We start from the raw sequence: 19,428 nt of genomic DNA, 5'->3' as shown, positions 1-19,428 counted from the left end.
GAATACAAGGCAACAGCAATGAGCCATGCCCCAGAGATGATCCAAAGTCCAATATATCAGTAGTGGTTACACTCCTTGTGGTATGCTCTCCCTCAGTGTACAATATGGGAAAGAATTGCAAGTTAGGAATGCAACCAGTCTCTGTTACAAATATAACAATTATTAACATCTTGTTTTCAGACTAATTAAAAGCCAAATCCTTCCCTGTAAGCATTTATGCGTGACCTAGAAACAGTGAAGCACTCATCATGTTTTCTGAGTTTGTGGGTACATATAGAAGTGTCTGAATTCTGACACACATTCTGAATTATTTTCTTTGAGTATAGTGATTTCTGTTTGACACAGCTTAATATTCTGAAAGTGCAGATCTATTAGAATTTGAGTATAGATTCAGGTCTAGGTTATAAGGTCATATGAAGTCAATAATAAAAAACCAAAGCAAAATACAGTGGCAGCTTTCTGTTAGAAAAACAAAGCCAGCCAAGGAAAGCAAGCTTAGAGTCAGATTATTTCCAAGTCTCAGAGCCAAACAAGAATACTCTATCTTTTTTATCTTCCTCTTTTGGAATTTAAATTGACCTGCCCCAAAATATTTACACAGGGTGATAAAATCATCAAAAATTATGAGTAGACATCTGATGTAATGAGTGCTTATTTGAAAAAACGGTAAAGCACTTCCAGTGTATCTACATCTAGAAATTACCTGTACATATTTTTTTTCCTTTTAAAGTTTTTACATTTTTTTTCTGACCTGGATTATCTTTCAGTACTTATAAATTAAGAAGTATTTAATGTATTCATATCATTTTATCATCTGAATTAGCTACATTTTTATAAAATGTATTTTCTCCCATTGCAGTAGCAGTAAATTTAGAATTTGCAGAATTAACTTTACAACTTTATTGAGATTGTGAAAATAAAACAAGTGGACAGGCAGCTGCTTTAATGATATCAATGAAGATAGGTCTTAGCGTATTAGTTTATTTGTGTTACTATAATGCAGTATAGTTATAGTTAAGCAAGTTACAGTATAAAGAAATGGTTTTTTATTTTTAAAACAATCTTATTTTACATACCAATTCCAGTTCCTTCTTCTTCCACCCTTTTTGTAACATTGTTCTTAAGGTGCAACTCTTAGGGGTACATCCTGTGGTAGCATTTTGTTTAGCAGAGTCCTAAGGTGATACGGAAACAAATAAGGAACATGAAACAAATAATTGACTGTGTATTCTCTGATATCTTTTACTTGTCATATGAATCATTTAGGATTCAAACCATGAGTTTTCACTTGAATATGTTTATCTAATCTAATCACCTCCCAAAGATTCCATCTTCTAATATTGTTGCCATAATTAGGATGAGAGCCTGTGCCCATGGAATTCCTAACAAATCTGGTTCAGCCACCTATCTTCAATAAGTTTATCAAAAGAACCTAAATAATGGTGAACAGGCAAAGGAGATTTAGTCAATGTGACCAAATTGGGAAGAGTGGAAGAAATCCAGTGAAATCCCTGCAAAATTTATATTTGGCATTCTGACATAAGGTTAATGTTGTGTGAAGTTTTACTCTTAGTTTTTTGGGGGGACTCACCATCCAGCTCCCAAATAAATCATACAAGGAGGCTTATTCTTAGTTATGAATGTCCGGCCTTAGTTTGGCTTGTTTCTTGCCAGCTTTTCTTAGTTTAAATTATCCCATTTATTTTTGCCTCTGGGATATTTTTTTTCTTACTTCTGTATATCTTACTTTCACTGTTACTCCTTGGCTGGCTAGGTTACTGGTCACTGATGTCCTCCTACCTCCTTCTATTTGTACTTTTTACCTATCAGCCTGCCTATCCTGCCTCACTATTGGACCTTCAGCTCTTTATTAAGACTAAGGTGTTTTAGACAGGCAAAAAATCACAGCTTCACTTAATTAAACAAATGCAGTATAAACAAAAAAAGCAACACATCTTTACGTCATTAAACAAATGTTCCATAGCATAAACAAAAGGAACACACCTTAAAATAACATTCTCCAACAGATTAAGTCTTAAATAGAAGGCAAGAGGTATACATAACTAAGTCCTGGTCAAGGTATGGTTATGTCCATAATTGACTTAGTATTGCCTTGACTCTGTTCAGTTCTGCATGGTGATCTGACAAGTTGTCATGGTGGTGGGACGTGAAATCTCTTTACAAGTTTTCCCTTTGGCTATCACCAAGCCTAAACCAGTACTTCTACTGTATGATACCTTGGGGAAATTATGATTCTGTGGGGTGACTTGGTTCACCATTCCAGGTAGCCATAGTAACAGGCAGAAATGTTCTTTTAAATGCCCTAATTTTCCCAAGCATTCCACTTAGATTTTTCTACTTCTTTGTTTTTGAAAATGTCATACATGTATATAATGTATCTTATAATACCCATCTTCCCATTCTCTTACCTTAATACATTTCTCTACTTATTTCATATCTTCTTTACAAATGTTTTATAACACACTGAGTCCAATAGTTGTTGCACATATGCACAAGATCATCCACTAATATATGGGCAACTTACAACACTCACAATGAAAAGTGATTCTTCCTCTGCCAGGGCTTCTGATTTCTCTAGTAATGGAGTTTTGACTATGTTTACAGAATCAAGCATAAATTCCCTCCTGTAAGGCAAGCCTCAAATCCAATCAAGAAAGTGTTTGGTGACTCCATAAACCATCTTGTCATTAATGTATAAGTGGGCATATCTTGCCTGGTGAGTTAGTATTGTAGTGTGAGGAGTACAATATTGTATAAGACCACTGATAATTTTTTCTCACCAGAGAGCCCACATAGCACTTTGTAGCACTGTGAATCCAGACAAGAGAAAGGTAGTTTCATGTTCGGTTCCGGAATAATTTTTCTTTGCCCTACAAGTAGAATGTGGACTGCCTTCAGCAATAGAGTCTTGGCATCTAATTAAGATGGGCAACCAAGAGCAATAGATATATTCTTTATTGTTCTGGGTACCTCTCGTTGGTACTTCTCATTGGAGGAAAGTAATACATGCCTGATACTGAAATTTTCACTAAGTCCATATATTTAGAAATCAGCATTGCTCACCCATGAAGTACTCTGATCCAAACTCCATTTAAGTATATATCTATATATACATGATATACACACACATATATATGCATATATATTAAATAGTTCACAAACTAGTGGAGTTTCATCAAGCTGCTTAATGCATTCTTGATTTTGTTTAACCCATCCTAATCCCTCCTTTCTTCTACTTCTTGTCCCTGTCCCCACTTAAATCTTTTGTTTCCAATATTCCCCATTGCTTTTTCATAAAACATTTCCCTTCTAATTATGGTTTAAAGTAATTTATTTTTATTTTATATACATTTGTGTTTTGCCTGCATTAAAGTCTGTGTGAGGGTGTTGAATCCCCTATATCAAGCAGTGCTGATAGTTGTGAGCTGCCATGTGAGTGCTGGGAATTGAACCCAGGTTCTCTGAAAGAGCAGTGTTCTTAACCACTGACCCATCTCTCCTGCCCCTCAACTTATCTTTTTATTTGAGTTTCTAGATAATAGGTTCCAGTGCAGCTTTTTCATACACATTTAATTTTTGTTAATTCTTCCTTTGAGCTCTTATTTTCTCATCCGCTTTAGTCCATTTCTTGCTTGAGCCATTCTACCTCTAGTAAGCCACTTCTTTCCTTTCACCTTTATTTTATTATCCTCTCTTCTCCAGATATGTCACAACAAGGTCCATTTCCAGTTTTATGGGTTTTGATTTTACTCCAGGTTAAATTCACAAAACAAAAATCTAGAATCTAAACATAGAAATATAGAATTTGTCTTTTTGAGCCTTGGTGACTCCAGCTCTGTATAATTTCTTCTAAAACCTGTACTCTTCATTTTATTTTTTTTTACGCCAGAGTAATATTCAATTGTGTATATGTACCAAACTGAAGTGCATTCTTTAGTTGATGGTTGTCTATGATTATTAGTCTTCCTAGCAATTGTGAATAGAGAGACAAAAATGAACATGAATATGCAAGTATCTTTGTAGTAAGGTATCTGGTCCTTTAAATATATGCCTAAGAGTGGCATCACATATATAACACACTTTATTTAACGTTACCATGAGACTTACATAAAACAGTTTTTATAACATCCATCTTAAGGTGATTGAGAACTTAAATTTAATTGTAAATGACACACACATTTCATTATGCTCACACACTGTGATACTGATACCACAATTCGCATATTTTAATATAACCACTAACATTAAATAATTACTTTAGTACTTTGGGTTTTGTCTTTTATAATAGGATTAAAGGGCATTTACTCAACAGAGATATAGTATTAAAATAGGCTGTATTAATTCATATATTTACTCTTACTAGTATGTTTGCATTTTTATGTTTTCATGCTTTATTTCTATTTGAAATACTGTCTTTTGCATTTCTTGTAATAATATAATAATTTCCTATAATATAATATCCAGAATTATATGGGTTCTATAAGCTTTTTTGCTCAATAAAATATTTCTCTTCATTTACTTTTTAAAACAAATTTGCATGACATAATATCCTTGGTTAGCAGTTTTTATTATTTCCAGTATTTTGAATATGTCAATTGATTCTTTTCTCCCTTGAATCTTTCTATTGAGGATTCTGCAGTGATTTCTTCTATGCATCATAAATAATTTCCTTACTATTTTTAATTTTTTATTTATTTTGATTATGTGTTTTGTATGAATTTCTTTTGCTTTATCTTATATTGGGATTATGTGATTCATAGATTACTTTATTCTCTAGATTTGGGGACTTTTTGTCCATATTTCTTCATGTAAAAATTTTCCTTTTTTTCTCTTTATCCTTGAGTTTGCCCGAATGTATACTGATACACTTGTCACTATCCTTCAATATCCTTATAATTTCATCACTCTTTTATTTTTTTTATTTTTGGATAGATAACTTCCAATTTAACTATCATGTTATTTTATTTTCCTATTCTGTGATTAGTTTGCAGTTGATCTACTTTAGTGATTTTTTTCATTTTAATTATTGTATAGTTTAACTCTTTGTTTTCTTTTTTTTAAGATTTTTTTATTATGTATACAACATTCTGCCTTCATGTATGCCCGCACACCAGAAGAGTGTGCCAGATCTCTTACAGATGGTTGTGAGCCACCATGTGGTTGCTGGGAATTGAACTCAGGACCTCTGGAAGAGCAGCCAGTACTCTTAACCACTGAGCCATCTCTCCAGTCCCTAACTCTTTGTTTTCTATTTGATACATGTTAATTAGCATGTTATCTTTGATTCTAATGAAATTGAGATATATGTCAAAAATAATAATCATCAGTATACTCAGAATAAGGAAAAATCCATCAACAAAGTGAGAATTTCAATTTCTGGATATATATAAATGATTCCTTTGTTTTGAAAAAATCCATATTTCATTGTTGTCTTTGACTTTTCATATTTGCACATTATAAAAACATTCACCGCTCCCAGAATTTGTTCAAATGGCCTTATTCAAGAGAGAACCCCGCATTAAGTAGCCTGTTATCTAAATTTCAGTATTTCTCAGACACCTATAATATGCTAAGTCTCTCTAAGAGTCTACTTCTCATTCTTTAAGGTTCATTTTCTTGGATCTTGTTCAAAACTTGGAACTGAGTTCAGATCTCCAAAACTGTAAAAGCTGGAGAGAGGAATGCTTATCTTTAAACCCACTTCTTCCAAAAGAATATGGGAGACAGAGACAGTAAAATCACTGGAGACTGTAAGACAAGCTTGACTGTCTTTTGCAGCAGTGAATAATAAGAGAGAAACTGTTTCAAACTATGTATACCACATGCCCAATTCATACAAATAAATAAACATGAATGAGTACACACATAAATGCTTCATTTACACACAAAATATTTTTTAAAATATTTGAATTTCTTTATAGAACATTTTGTGAAATTCCTTGATCAGTGATAGATTTGTAAGTTAACATAGCATTGCTTATATCCATAGTATATTCATCAGTTTCTTAAAGATAGTAAGAATTTGTGCATATTCATCTCTGTATACAAACTCAACTTGATGGCTAGCTATCAAATGATTTTTGAAATAGTGGTAAATTTAGTGATTACTAACAATTAATAAATAATAAAAATACAAACAATTGTATAAATAAAAAATTAGGAAGTTACCAAACAACAGTAAAAATATTATAATTAAGAGTCCTATCTAAAATAGTATAACATGTGGTAATATTAGTTAAATACTATTTCTTAGTTTGGGCTTTTATTGCTGTGAAGAGACACCATGACCACAGCAATTCTTATAAAGGAAAACTTTTAATTTGGGCTGGCTTACAGTTTCAGAGGCTTAGTCCATTTTTGTCATGGCAGGAAGCATAGCAGCATTTAGGCAGACATGGTACCTGAGAAGAAGCTGAGGGTTCCACATCTGGAACCACAGGCAGCAGAAGATAACTACCACACTAGGCTGCCTCCACAGTGACACACTTCCTGCAACAAGGCCACATATACTCCAAAAAGACCACACCTCCTAATAGTGCCACTAGCTATGGGTCAAACGTTCAAACACATGAATCTATGAGGGTTATTTCTATTCAAACCACCACATGCTATTAGAATAATGTTTAGAAAAATACATGAATCACATGTAGATCTTTAGGATAGTATGATTAGAAACAACAGTTTATAAGAGGTAACAGTGAACACTAGGTTCAATGAGAGACTCAGTCTTACAATTTTTAGGTGAAAAATAGAGGCAAATGTCTGACATTGACTCTAGTCTCCACAGGGCTATGCAGATCTGAGCATGCATATGCATACAAGCATACATCACAAAAACAAAATAAGTTTAAAATTAAAAAATTGACATGACTGAGTACAGTATCACATTTTAGTGACCTTTGTGGTTAGGTATCTCATGACAAATATTTAAACCAATTTATCATCATAAAATCATATGCTTGATATGCCCTTTTACAAATAGATAATTTGTTCATGTTGTTCAATAGCACAGTACTTCTTAATAACTGTGTACTTATTATTTGCTCTGCAGACAGATTGTGTCTTACTGTTCTATACTATTACCTTAAATAGAAAATATTATTAGATACAACCACACTGTTTTTTTTTTGTGTGTTTCTTCCAGGTAGTTACCCTTTGTCACTAATTTATACCAGTATATAATTAAAGTACATTGATACATGTACTCGAAGACCATAGCACTGAAGAAAATAATTACATTTTAAACATTTTTGACATATGATTTGGTATAGAAAATTAGTAATTTCACCTTTATTTTATATTTATTATAGAGAATATTACTTTAGGGTACTAATTATCTTTGCCATTATACAAATATCTTCAATACCATTATGTTATCAGGGGCACTAGAATAACTTCTTATACTTTTCAAAATATACTCTTATTTTATTTTAGCAATAAAATCATAAAGTCTTTCAAAGAGGAAATATTTCATTATAGGCAAATCATATATGCCTTATACTAGTGAATATCTTTCAGAGTATACCTATTTGATTGTGCAACCAAAAAAGGGTAAAAATTTTTAACAATATCTTATGGACTCCTGTGATGATAAGGGAAATTTGATGAGAAAGCTTATGTCTTTGTAAAAATTTTATTACCAGTTTCTAACAGGAAATTACCATTCAGTATTCCTAAACTCTTTCCAAAATATGATTTCATGTTTATGCATAAAAATATACTTGAAACATGGAGGGAATGGCAAAAAAGTTTATATTTGTTTTAAAATTTAGTCATGTACTCTCCTATGCACCTTGATGACAAGATTGTCCATAATGAAATTCAATAATTTTAGTTTAATTTTAAAGCTGAGATATTGTTAAATATCTACATTTCCACAATGATATAACATTGAGTTTTTGTTTTGTTTTGTTTTGGTTTGGTTTTTCGAGACAGGATCTCTTTGTAGCTTTGAAGTCTGTCCTGGAACTAGCTCTTTTAGACCAGGCTGACCTTGAACTCACAGAGATCTGCCAGCCTCTGCCTCCTGAGTGAGGGGATTAAAGGTGTGCACCACAACCGCCCTGCTAACATTAACTTCTTGATAACTATAGGAGATATAGATGCTGTTAACTCTCATACCAAAATGTATATCAAATACAAGGATATGTTTTTCTCTCTAAACATGGAGATTTTATATATTAAAAATGGAATAGCTCAGGAACAAATAAAGTTCTTAAAATTTCTAGAAATACAATGAAACAATGTAGATAGCTTTATTGTAACAAATTTGTAAAGCTATACTAATATACAATATACTAAGCTATAGTATATTGGTCACAGCATTTTGTAAATTCTTATATAGTGATTTATTTTCTAAAGAGTTAGCTCTGTCACCTTGAAGAAAATGACTATCAGAAGTAAATGACCATGTTTTATTTATAGCTTAAAAAGCTTCAAATGACATTTAATTTAGAAGAAAATTTAGGCCTCCCCTTAAAAATCAAATAAAATTCACCATAATACTTTGAAGGAAATTGTTTTCTTTACACAGATTTCTATTGTAATGTGAACATTAAAGTTAGATTCATTATATATTTGTTTACTCTTGCTCATATATTATTCTTCTCTCAGTTTGCAGAAGTCAGTTAACAAGATACAAGAATGAAGACAAAACTGTGAGATTCAAAGAGGCATCTTCAAGTCTCAGTGCCATGCAGCTGTCACAGGGGAAAAAAAAGGAAAAACATGGCTATAGTTTTTCTCCAGACTCTCATACATATACCGATGAGAAGTATCACAGAAAAGCCAGCCGGAAAATATCTGTCTATAAGCGCCATTGCAGGGAGTATAGATATGCCCATGGTTTTGAGAGTTTAAAGTATCAAATTACTCCTATTCCTCTAAGTTCTGAGACTTGCACCTCTAATGTATCATCACTTGTTGGCAGCCCAAATTCTAAGAGATCTAAGTCTGTCACAAGACAGAAGACTCGAAGAAGTATTACATCTTTTTTGGGTGTAGGAACTCAAAAATGCGCCAGATGTTTTATGGAAATCAGTAACTCTTCTTTTCATAAATGCTCCACAAATTCTGATGATTCTGACTCGGACTCTCCTTTACATAGCCAAATTTCCTCAGATTCTAAATGTTCTTTGGGTTCTAAAACTGGTAGACACGTGAAGACTTCTCGAAATAGCCCTTTATCTCGATCCCTGGATCCTAAGCATTGTGTGGGCATCCGCTGCTCTCTGCACAGGGAAGATTTTAAATTTTCTTTGGATTCCACCTCTTATTTACATTGTGAAAGTTGTTCAGCTCTCCAAAATCTTAAGAAATCTGCTGCTACCCAAACCATTCCTATAAAATCTGAAAAAATCATGGGCCAGCATAGTGCCTCTGGCCACATAATGTCGACACCACAAAGATTATCTGCAAGTGAAAGCAAATTCAGTCTTACTGCCCAAACTCAAAATAAGGATAATTATGATGATAGCATTATTAAACTTATCAGTGCTAGACATATCAAAGATGAGGCTGATGTTGAAAACAAACTTCTTTCCAAAGATGAGACAGACCAGGAAAATGAGACAAATACTGAAGAGGAAACAGATGTTGAAGATGAAACAGACACTGAAGATGAAGACAACAAAGATAAGAAAGATCCCAAAGATAAATCTGACCCCGATGGCAGTGATCCTAAAGATGGAAACTCTGAAAATAATACTGATAACAATAGTGGGTCTGATCCTAGTGGTGCTTCTGGGCCTACAAGTGGGCCTGATTCCATCAAGGATGGTGACTCTAAAAATGGAACTGATCATAACAACAAATCTGACCCTGCCATTGATAAGGCCTCCGGCAGTGATGCTAACTTGAAATATTACACTGATTTAGGCAATGCTCCTGATCTGGCAGAAGATGTCAATCAACACAATAATGCTGACTCCAAGGGTAGCACAACTCCAAACTCTGCCTCTGGAAACAAAAATAGAACTGTGCTGGACTATATTTCTAGTTCCAACTATGATTCTTTTCCCAGAAATGACACTGGACAAGGAAACAATACTTACTCTGAGACTATTAGACCAATTTCCAACAGTTTTAACTTCATCCAAAATGAAACTGATCCTAAGAACAACCCTAGCCCCCAAAATAGCCATGGACTCCCAAAAGATACTGAGTCTAACTATAATACCAAACCCAGTAATGCTACTAACCACAATGTTGTACCTAACAATATGTCTAACTCTAACTATGACACAGAACCTTCTAGCACTGCTAATCACAAACATACAGCTGCCATAAAATATTATTCAGACCTTAATGATATCACAGGGTTTACATATGAAGTAAGATCAAGTTTTCTAGTCAGCCCAAACTATTTTGGCAGAAAGAAATATGCTAGTGTAACCAGCTTTGCACTTAGCACTATCAATGCCATTGATACTAGCAACATCATCACCTGTACTGCTGCTATTAGCTCTCAATTTACTGCTGGAAAAAACTATGCCCCAGAAAATAAACATTTCCTTAGTCATTTAAATGGATTCAACATTATCATCAAAAATATTCAGAATGATCATAATTCTTCTAGTACCAGCAATATTAACGTTCTAACTGATAATGAATTAAAAGCCAGTTCTATATCATCATCTATTCTTAAAATTGTTTATAGAAATATCTCACATTTTATTACTGGCACAAATCATACTTCTTATCCTCATTTTTCTATAACCTCTGAATTTTATGATCCACTTGAATTTGTTAGAGCTTATATAATTTTTGATAGCCAAAATATTGGTGCTCAGTTCCAAAACACTACTGAGTACATGGACCCTTATACTTCTAAGTATGCAACTGGGTCAACAGATGCCCTTGATTCCAAAAAATCTGGCTTTTTAAAAGATTTTTTGGGGGTCCAGAATCCAATTGGCATCAAGGATCCTTCTTTTTTGAAGATTCTTTCCAATCCAAATATTCCACTCCACAGTTTTGATGTTATAGTTGAAGCTGAACTACCAGATGTTATGAAGTTTGCTGTATCATCAGGTGCTGTGAATAATTTATTTAAGGTAAGTTTACATAAATATACATTTCAAATTCATCCTCAGTTTCTTGTAACTTTAGCATTAGGTTATTGATTTTAGTTTAAAATTAATGAATATGTAAACTGTGGAATAGTGGAGACGAAATATCCAGTATTATTTATTTTACATGGGAAAGGCTGTAGTGTGATTTTCAATAGGAAATATTCATCTTCTATACATTGGTGAGTGGAAAAACTAACCGAATAGGCTGTAATAGACTGTTCTACTTCTCTACTTTCTTAGTAATGTTTGAATAGTTCGTAAATATAAACCTAGTCACAAGCAAGCTAGTAGATTTTTACATAAGTATCGCTTACATGTACCCTTGTTTGGCTATTCACCTTAGAGAAAAGGTGAAGGGAATTATGGAAGGGATGGGACAGAAGGAAGGAGGGAAAAAAGAAGAGCAATAAAAATTAATCTTAAGTATTGTGAATGAAACCATTTAACCAAAATCAACTTTGAAAACACTGATATTTTTAAGAAGGGTTTTTGAAGTAGCTTTGGCATTCTAAACTTTCATTTACTTTAAAATGAATAACACTTGAGTTATTTTGATGACATGTAAGAAAGCAAAACCCACTAATAGATTTTATAACTTTTAGTTTAAAATCTGTTTATCTTATTTTTATTTATAATAAATAAACTTATGATTTTAGCAATTATTTCCTCTAGTATGAATTATATTCACAAATTAAGAATGCTTAAGTACATAGAGAACTATTTATTTATTTATTTATTTTTTTATAGAGAACTATTTTTGACAATAACAAAGTACAGTTATTTTTGTGTGACTTTACCAACACGTTATCAATAAAGCATAATTAAGTTGATATACATTGCATTTTATACAATAGACAAGGTTAACAAACTTAACTTTGACTTCAGTGTCAGTGCAAATGTTCAACTTCATGTAATTTGCTTTTTTTAAATAAGTAAATGAATACAACTATACACTTAGAGTGAAGCACAGATTCAAATAATCAAAATAGAAGTACAAAATTATCTCCTTAATGCTTTTACTTTGATAGAGAACAGTTTTATGGTTTTTCCCTAGAGACAGCATCTTCGTAGAAACAGCAAGTATGGTTTTTATGTTTTTCTTATATAAACTTAAAGCTCATATTGGGTAGTTATAAGTAATAAAAGAGTATTGCTCAGATAAAATATTTAGAATTTAAAGAGTTTTTTCTTGTCTTTCCGTTTCTCTCAAGTGAACCTTTGCATTAGTATGAAAAAAATTGAAATATTAGTTTATTCTTTTGGTATTCTTGGCCAAATGAAAGCATGGTTTTAAAGTTTTATCTTTCTCTATTAAATGTACCTTCCTTTTTTTCTTAATCTGTGGCTTTCTATGTAGCTGGGTGACTGGTCCCTGGAGTCCCCCTCTCCTTTTCTCACTCCTCAATCTTCTTCCCAGATTTCTCGTATTTATTTATTCTCTCTGTCTGCCAGCCCCATCTATACGTCTCCTGCCTGCCTATTATCCACTCAGCTCTTTATTAGACCAATCAGGTGTTTTAGACAGGCAAAGTAACAGAGCTTACAAAGCAACGTAAAAGAATGCAACACAACCTTGCATTATTAAACAAATGTTTCACAGCATAAACAAATGTAGAACTTTTATAGGTTATTTTTTTATTAAAAATTTCTGCCTCCTCCCCGCCTCCGCCTCCTATTTCCCTCCCCTGCTCACCTCCCCCTCCCTGTACAGCCCTAAGAGCAATCAGGGTTCCCTGCCCTGTGGGAAGTCCAAGGTCCTCCCCCCTCCATCCAGGTCTAGGAAGGTGAGCACCCAAACAGCCTAGGCACCCACAAAGCCAGTACATGCAGTAGGATCAAAACCCAGTGCCACTGTTCTTGGCTTCTCAGCAGCCTTCATTGTCCGCCATGTTCAGAGAGTCTGGTTTTATCCCATGCTTTCTTAGAGCCAGTCGAACTGGCCTTGGAGAGTTCCCAATAGATCAGCCCCATTGTCTCAGTGTGTGGGTGCCCCCCTCGCGGTCCTGACTTCCTTGCTCATGTTCTCCCTCCTTCTGCTCCTCATTTGGACCATGAAAGCACAGTCCGGTGCTCCAATGTGGGTCTCTGTCTCTATCTCCTTCGATTGCCAGATGAAGGTTCTATGATAATATGCAAGATATTCATCAGTATGACTATAGGGTAGGGTCATTTCAGGCTCTCTCTCCTCAATTGCCCAAGGAACTAGCTGGGGACATCTCCCTGGACACCTGGGAACCCCTCTAGGGTCAAGTCTCTTGCCAACTCTAAAATTGGCTCCCTTAATTAAGATATATACTTCCCTGCTCCCATATGTACCCTTCCTTTATCCCAACCATCCCATTCCCCCAAGTTCTTCCCATCCTCCCCTTCTCACTTTTCTCTCCCCATTTCCGCTTTCCCCCATCCCACCCCACCCCCAGTTCCCAGTTTTTGCCCGGCAATCTTGTCTACTTTCAATATCCAGGAGGAGAACTATATGTTTTTCTTTGGGTTCACCTTCTTATTTAGCTTCTCTAGGATCACGGATTATAGGCTCAATGTCCTTTATTTATGGCTAGAAAACAATTATGTGTGAGTACATCCCATGTTCATCTTTTTGGGTCTGGCTTACCTCAGTCAGGATAGTATTTTCTATTTCCATCCATTTGCATGCAGAATTCAAGATGTCATTGTTTTTTACCGCTAAGTAGTACTCTAATATGTATATATTCCACACTTTCTTCATCCATTCTTCCATTGAAGGGCATCTAGGTTGTTTCCAGGTTCTGTCTATTACAAACAATGCTGCTATGAACATAGTTGAACAAATGCTTTTGTAATATGATAGGGCATCTCTTGGGTATATTCCCAAGAGTGGTATTGCTGGGTCATGGGGTAGGTTTATCCCAAATTTCCTGAGAAATCGCCACACTGATTTCCAAAGTGGTTGCACAAGTTTGCACTTCCACCAGCAATGGATGAGTGTACCCCTTCCTCCACAACCTCCCCAGCAAAGGCTATCATTGGTGTTTTTGATTTTAGCCATTCTCACAGGTGTAAGATGGTATCTCAAAGTTGTTTTGATTTGCATTTCCCTGATCACTAAGGAAGTTGAGCATGACCTTAAGTGTCTTTTGGCCATTTGAACTTCTTCTGTTGAGAATTCTCTGTTCAGTTCAGTGCCCCATTTTTTAAGCACATTTTAAGCTAATATTACACAACATTTCCTCTTTTGTCTAAATAAAAATGAAAGGTTTTAACTTTAACATAATAAAACTATTTACAACAAAACAGTTATCCAGTAAGTATTACATTTTCAATATTTAGTCTATTTGTATTTTGCAAATTTAGAGAAAATACTCCGTTATCTATCTTAGGTAATCCAAAATTTTATACCTGATTTACTTTCTATCCTAACTAAGGAAAACTGCAAATATAACTATCTAGACTTCAACTCCATGAAAAGCCTCAGAAGGATGTAATATTACCTAACAACAAAGAAATCGGCTGCCATAAGAGTCATCCAAAGTTTCTCTGAAATTTTAGGGCGTCCATCTTAAGCCTACAGGCCTAGACAGACTCTGGCAGACTCTTCTATGAAGCAGAAAGTTGGAAGGATTGTCCTACCTGGTTTTGGCAATGTGCAGGAGTCACTTTACTGTGAGTCCTGCATGGGCAGTCTATACAGCATACTCTCAAGTAGTCAAGGCAAGAGCAGTTACTTTCCCAAATGGCTAGCCTTCCCTCATTGAAAGTAAACTCCATATATAGTTTCATCATTCTTTAATGAAGTAAATTTGTGATTGCAGGAGCAGGTGTATCTCACTGTCATGAAAAGCCCTATGTTAATAAAACATTTTAAATGTCATATTCTATAGCCTTTAAATGTATGAAGATCATTGATCTGTCTAAACTATACTTTTTTATAACCTTGAAAACCTGAGGTGACTACAAGTTTAATTATTACAGATTAACTATTAACCTCATTTCTTAATTATGCTTTGCATTTTAAATGACCTGTGTACGCACATTACCCCAACTAAGAGTAGAAACATATGTACAGTATAACAAAAATTACTTTCAATTTGTATAAATATAACAAAAGCCATGCCAATGCAAAATATCTGAGATTAATAGTTGTCCTTTTATCGTATATTCCTATATTCTTTTAAATGATAAAAAAAATCCATAATAAACCAAATAACCAAAGACCACCCACCCTATCTCTTGGGAATGTGGGCATTGTGTTCTCTATATTCCTGTTGTCTGTGGAAGAAGGCATCTTTAGGGGGTCCTTGATAAAATTGAGATAATGACCAAGTCCTGGGAAGATCAGCTGTAGCCTTCGTTGATAGATATCACCTGTCAAGATTCAGTAGGTCTCCCCTGATCAAACTTGATCCATTATTGATCCTGAAGGAATCTACAGTCTCCTGTCTCATGTAGGATCAAAAACAAAACCTATTCTCCAAAGCAGCACATCTTTCAAGTTTCACTTTACAGATACATAATTTTACTTCCATTTTAAAGTTAAGGCATTCTTAAAGTATATAGGTTGGTTTATTTCAGTAGTCTCTCAATTCCAGTTGCTTTAGCAGCTATCATTTGCTTCTCAGCAATCAAAAAATTCAAAAGCAACACAATAACATACAGAATCCAGACTTTCTGTGTATTTCCTATCTCAATGTGGCCTTTTCTTTTTTACTATGTTACTTCTTTCTTTAAACACTTGATTGTTTTTAATATATTTCTTTCTTTGTTTTGCTGTCTATATCATTTTTTTCTTAAGCCTACTCACATTGTTATACACACTGTAACCTTTTGGAAGATTTTTTTTTCATCTGGATCTGTCTTCTTGCATATCGCTAGTCTTTTTTGATCACATGAACCTTTAAACTCTTAGCTAAGAGACATGACTATGACTTCTGTACAGCTTTGGAGGCTGACTCTGCCCACTTCTAATTTGGTGAAAGCCAAATCTAAAGTTTTCAGCTAGGTTGAAGGGAAGTTTGACCAGGCACTGTATGCAACCCCCAGCTATGGAATGCTTGTGTCCTGCAGTGTGACAGGCATTTTTCACTTAGATTTTTGTTTGTATAAAGTGTGGAAAGGGCTGTTTAAGTGCTTTGTTCTAAGATAGAGTTTCTTTTTTTAATTTTTTAAAATATCTTTTTTTTTTCATTTTATGTGCCAATCCAAGTTCCCAGTCCCTCCCCTTCTCCTGTTCCCTTTACCTTGCCCCCTTACCTCCCCCCACCATCCACTCCGCAGAGAGGGCAAGACACATTGCTTTGAGGAAGGACCAAGGCCCTCCCTACTGTATCTAGGTCGAGTAAGATATCCCTCCAAAGAGAATATATTCCCAAAAAGTCAGGGCAAGCAGTAGGAATAAATCTTGGTCCCACTGCCAATGGGACCAGAAGTCTAAGGTAGAGTTTCTTAAAAGAGCCACATCATTTTTCCAGCTTTTTTTGGGCACTAGGAATATTCAGGCCTCATGTTGGAGTGCCAAAATGTTCTTGGTTTTGTTTTGTTTTTTTTTTTCATTATTTTGGCTCTTTGGAGGGACCCACCACTAATCTACCAAATAAATACACACACGGAGACTTATTTTTACTTATGATTGCCCAGCTTTAGCTTGGCTTGTTTTAGCCAGATTTTTCTTAAATTATCTCATCTACCTTTTGCCTCTGGGCTTTTATATTTTTCTATTCTATATACCTTTCTCTTTTTTCTTAATCTGTGGCTTTCTGTGTAGCTGGATGACTGGACCCTGGAGTCCCTCTCTCCTTCTCCTTTTCTCACTCCTCAATATTCTTCCCAGATCTCTCATATATATTCTCTCTGTCTGCCAGCCCCATCTATCCCTCTCCTGCCTGGCTATTACCCACTCAGTTCTTTATTAGATCAATCAGGTGTTTTAGACAGGCAAAGTAACAGAGCTCACAAAGCAACATAAAAGAATGCAACACATCTTTGCATTATTAAACAAATGTTCCACAGCATAAACAAATGTATCAGATTTTAAACTGATATTTCATAACAGGACATTTATACATTTAATTAGTTTGTATAATAGACCTTAAAAGAAATATTAAATGCCCACATAGTCTAGAAAATGTAATATCCTTCAAAAACGTATACCTCAATATATTTACATAGAGATAATCAATTTTCCCACTCCTTGCTTTTTATGAGTATGCTATATTTTCTTACAGTTGAAGATGTGTTTCTTAGAAATTTTCTGTCTGACATACCACGAAAGATCTCCTGTTCAAAGATAAAGGCAACTTGCTCAAGGTCTGTTAATTGTTCAACTTCTTTACTTAGAGGACCATCAGTTTACCAGACATTACCATAAAGTATCTATTTGATATAACAATTTAATATTTTTCCATGTTACTAAAGTGTTTGATGGTCTCTTAGTGTTATATTACTTGCCAGATAAGGACTTTTATCATTCATATTTTCATAGTGTTTAGTTATTGAACCAGGGCCACTGTTGTGTTAGACAAGTGGTCTACCATTTAACTACAGCTATAACTAAGAAAGGGACTTGAAAATGTTCAGTTTGATATAATAAACTGAATTGTATTCTCCTTTTGGTATAGTTAAAAGTTTCAAATTGAAAGTAACCGAAGTAATTCTCTCCAAAAATTCTGAGAGGAAAAAAAAACCTGAGCAATTAAAAAAAAGAGAGCCTCTACTAATGTAAATCTTTCATTTTTTCTCTTGATAATGTGTGAGAAAAATCATCATTAATCTTATAATATATAAAGATGTTGCCAGGTGAGGTGGCACATGTCTTTAATTCCAGCACTCCAGGGGCAGAAACAATGAGATAGATCTCTGTGAGTTCTACATAGCCTCATCTACATAGCACATTCCACATAGACCAACGAATGCTATACAAGACTCTGTCTCATACAAGAAAAATTGATTTAAATTTTCTTTTAAACTTTTCTCTATATTTATGTTATGTGTAGTTTTCTGAGGCAAATACAAACGTACAAAAGCGTAAGCGAGGAATCCAAAGTGAACCAGTTTTCCCAAGTTCTGGATAAGGAATACCTTTGTTACTGCTCTTGTGTATAGAAAAATAAATGCCTGTGATCCTTTCTGAAAAAAAATCTCGGATCATAATTTTCCTGATTTTTCAGGGATTCTCTTTATTATAGCATCAGAGCTACATTTTTCATCTTGTAAATTGTATACTACAAATAGGTACTGGTAATAGCTAAATAAATACATGGTGATAGACAATGAAGAAAAAAAAAGTGTTATAGGCCCTGAATAATATAGATAATTATATAAGAGTCTCAACCAGAAAAAAATACCAAGATTATTAATTATGAGGGTTTAAGCAAAAGTTCAGAAAAATTAAGTATTTAATTCATTCAAAATATTCTTAATAAAAATTGTAAATAATATGTAAGGTTACATAAAAACGGTTGAGAAATCAATGAAATTATAAGATAGATGAAATTTGCAGTTATTCAAGCGCTTAGTAATACAAAGTACAATTTTATGTAGTTAAATTGTCTCTGTTTCCAATAAGAAGAATTAGAAGCATAGAATAATCAAGTAATGTTTCCATGATTACATAGCTATCAAATTAAATAGCATATAATTAAACATATAGAGTTAATTTGTATATTAGCTATAGCATTCTATTTTAGCAATCAAATATAGTAAATAGAGCATTAATGTAATATATCATATATATAGGTTACAAAGTAAATATCACTATGGTTCCATCTTAATATTTTAAGAAATGGTATTTTCTCTGTTATTATAAGGTAATCGTAGCAGTTTCTAGAGTAAGGACTTGAATTTTTCAAGGATCACAATATTCAATATTTTCTATTACAATAATTATTTGAAATACTCTAAGCAGAAATACATTTTTTTACTACCACTTATATTCCTTAGTTTGTTTTTTTTTTCCTGTTGTTGCAGCTCAAACTCCAGTTAGCAGACAAACCTTGGCCTTTGATTAATGAAAAGAATACCTTGAGATGGAAAAGACAAAAGCACAAACAAGAACGTTCTGAGAATATGAGCAAATAACTTCAAAAAAGAACTACAAAGTTTCCTGAGCAATGTTTATTTTATGTTTATTATTCTTAGATATTCTCCACATTATATGTCCGAGCTTTTATTTTCTGTTGTGGCCACAAATATTTCAAAGTACCATGTAGCATTTGCCCCCATCCATATTACTTACATATGGTAGACTCTGGAATTAGGAAGAGGACACACTGTAATCCTCTCTAGACATACAAAAATAAATTTTATTGTTAAGTATTCAAAATATAGACATGTTTTTCAAGCAGAAATTCTTCCTTGTATTCTC

At 33.9% G+C, this 19,428-nt stretch overlaps 1 protein-coding gene across 1 annotated transcript in view; it reads left to right on the top strand.

Annotated features, from left to right (window-relative positions):
• The window catches only part of LOC142840369 (uncharacterized), a 248,668-nt gene extending 230,532 nt beyond the window's left edge, over positions 1–18,136 (top strand). The window contains exons 12-13 of the mRNA XM_075956922.1: positions 8,635–11,075; positions 18,059–18,136. Coding sequence (XP_075813037.1) covers positions 8,635–11,075; positions 18,059–18,136 — 2,519 coding nt within the window. The remainder of the gene's footprint in view (positions 1–8,634; positions 11,076–18,058) is intronic.
• Positions 18,137–19,428: the final 1,292 nt, after the last annotated feature.

Source organism: Microtus pennsylvanicus, chromosome X (genome assembly GCF_037038515.1).
Source record: "Microtus pennsylvanicus isolate mMicPen1 chromosome X, mMicPen1.hap1, whole genome shotgun sequence".
Taxonomy (NCBI): Eukaryota; Metazoa; Chordata; class Mammalia; order Rodentia; family Cricetidae; genus Microtus; species Microtus pennsylvanicus.
This window is presented reverse-complemented; position numbering and strand designations above follow the sequence as displayed.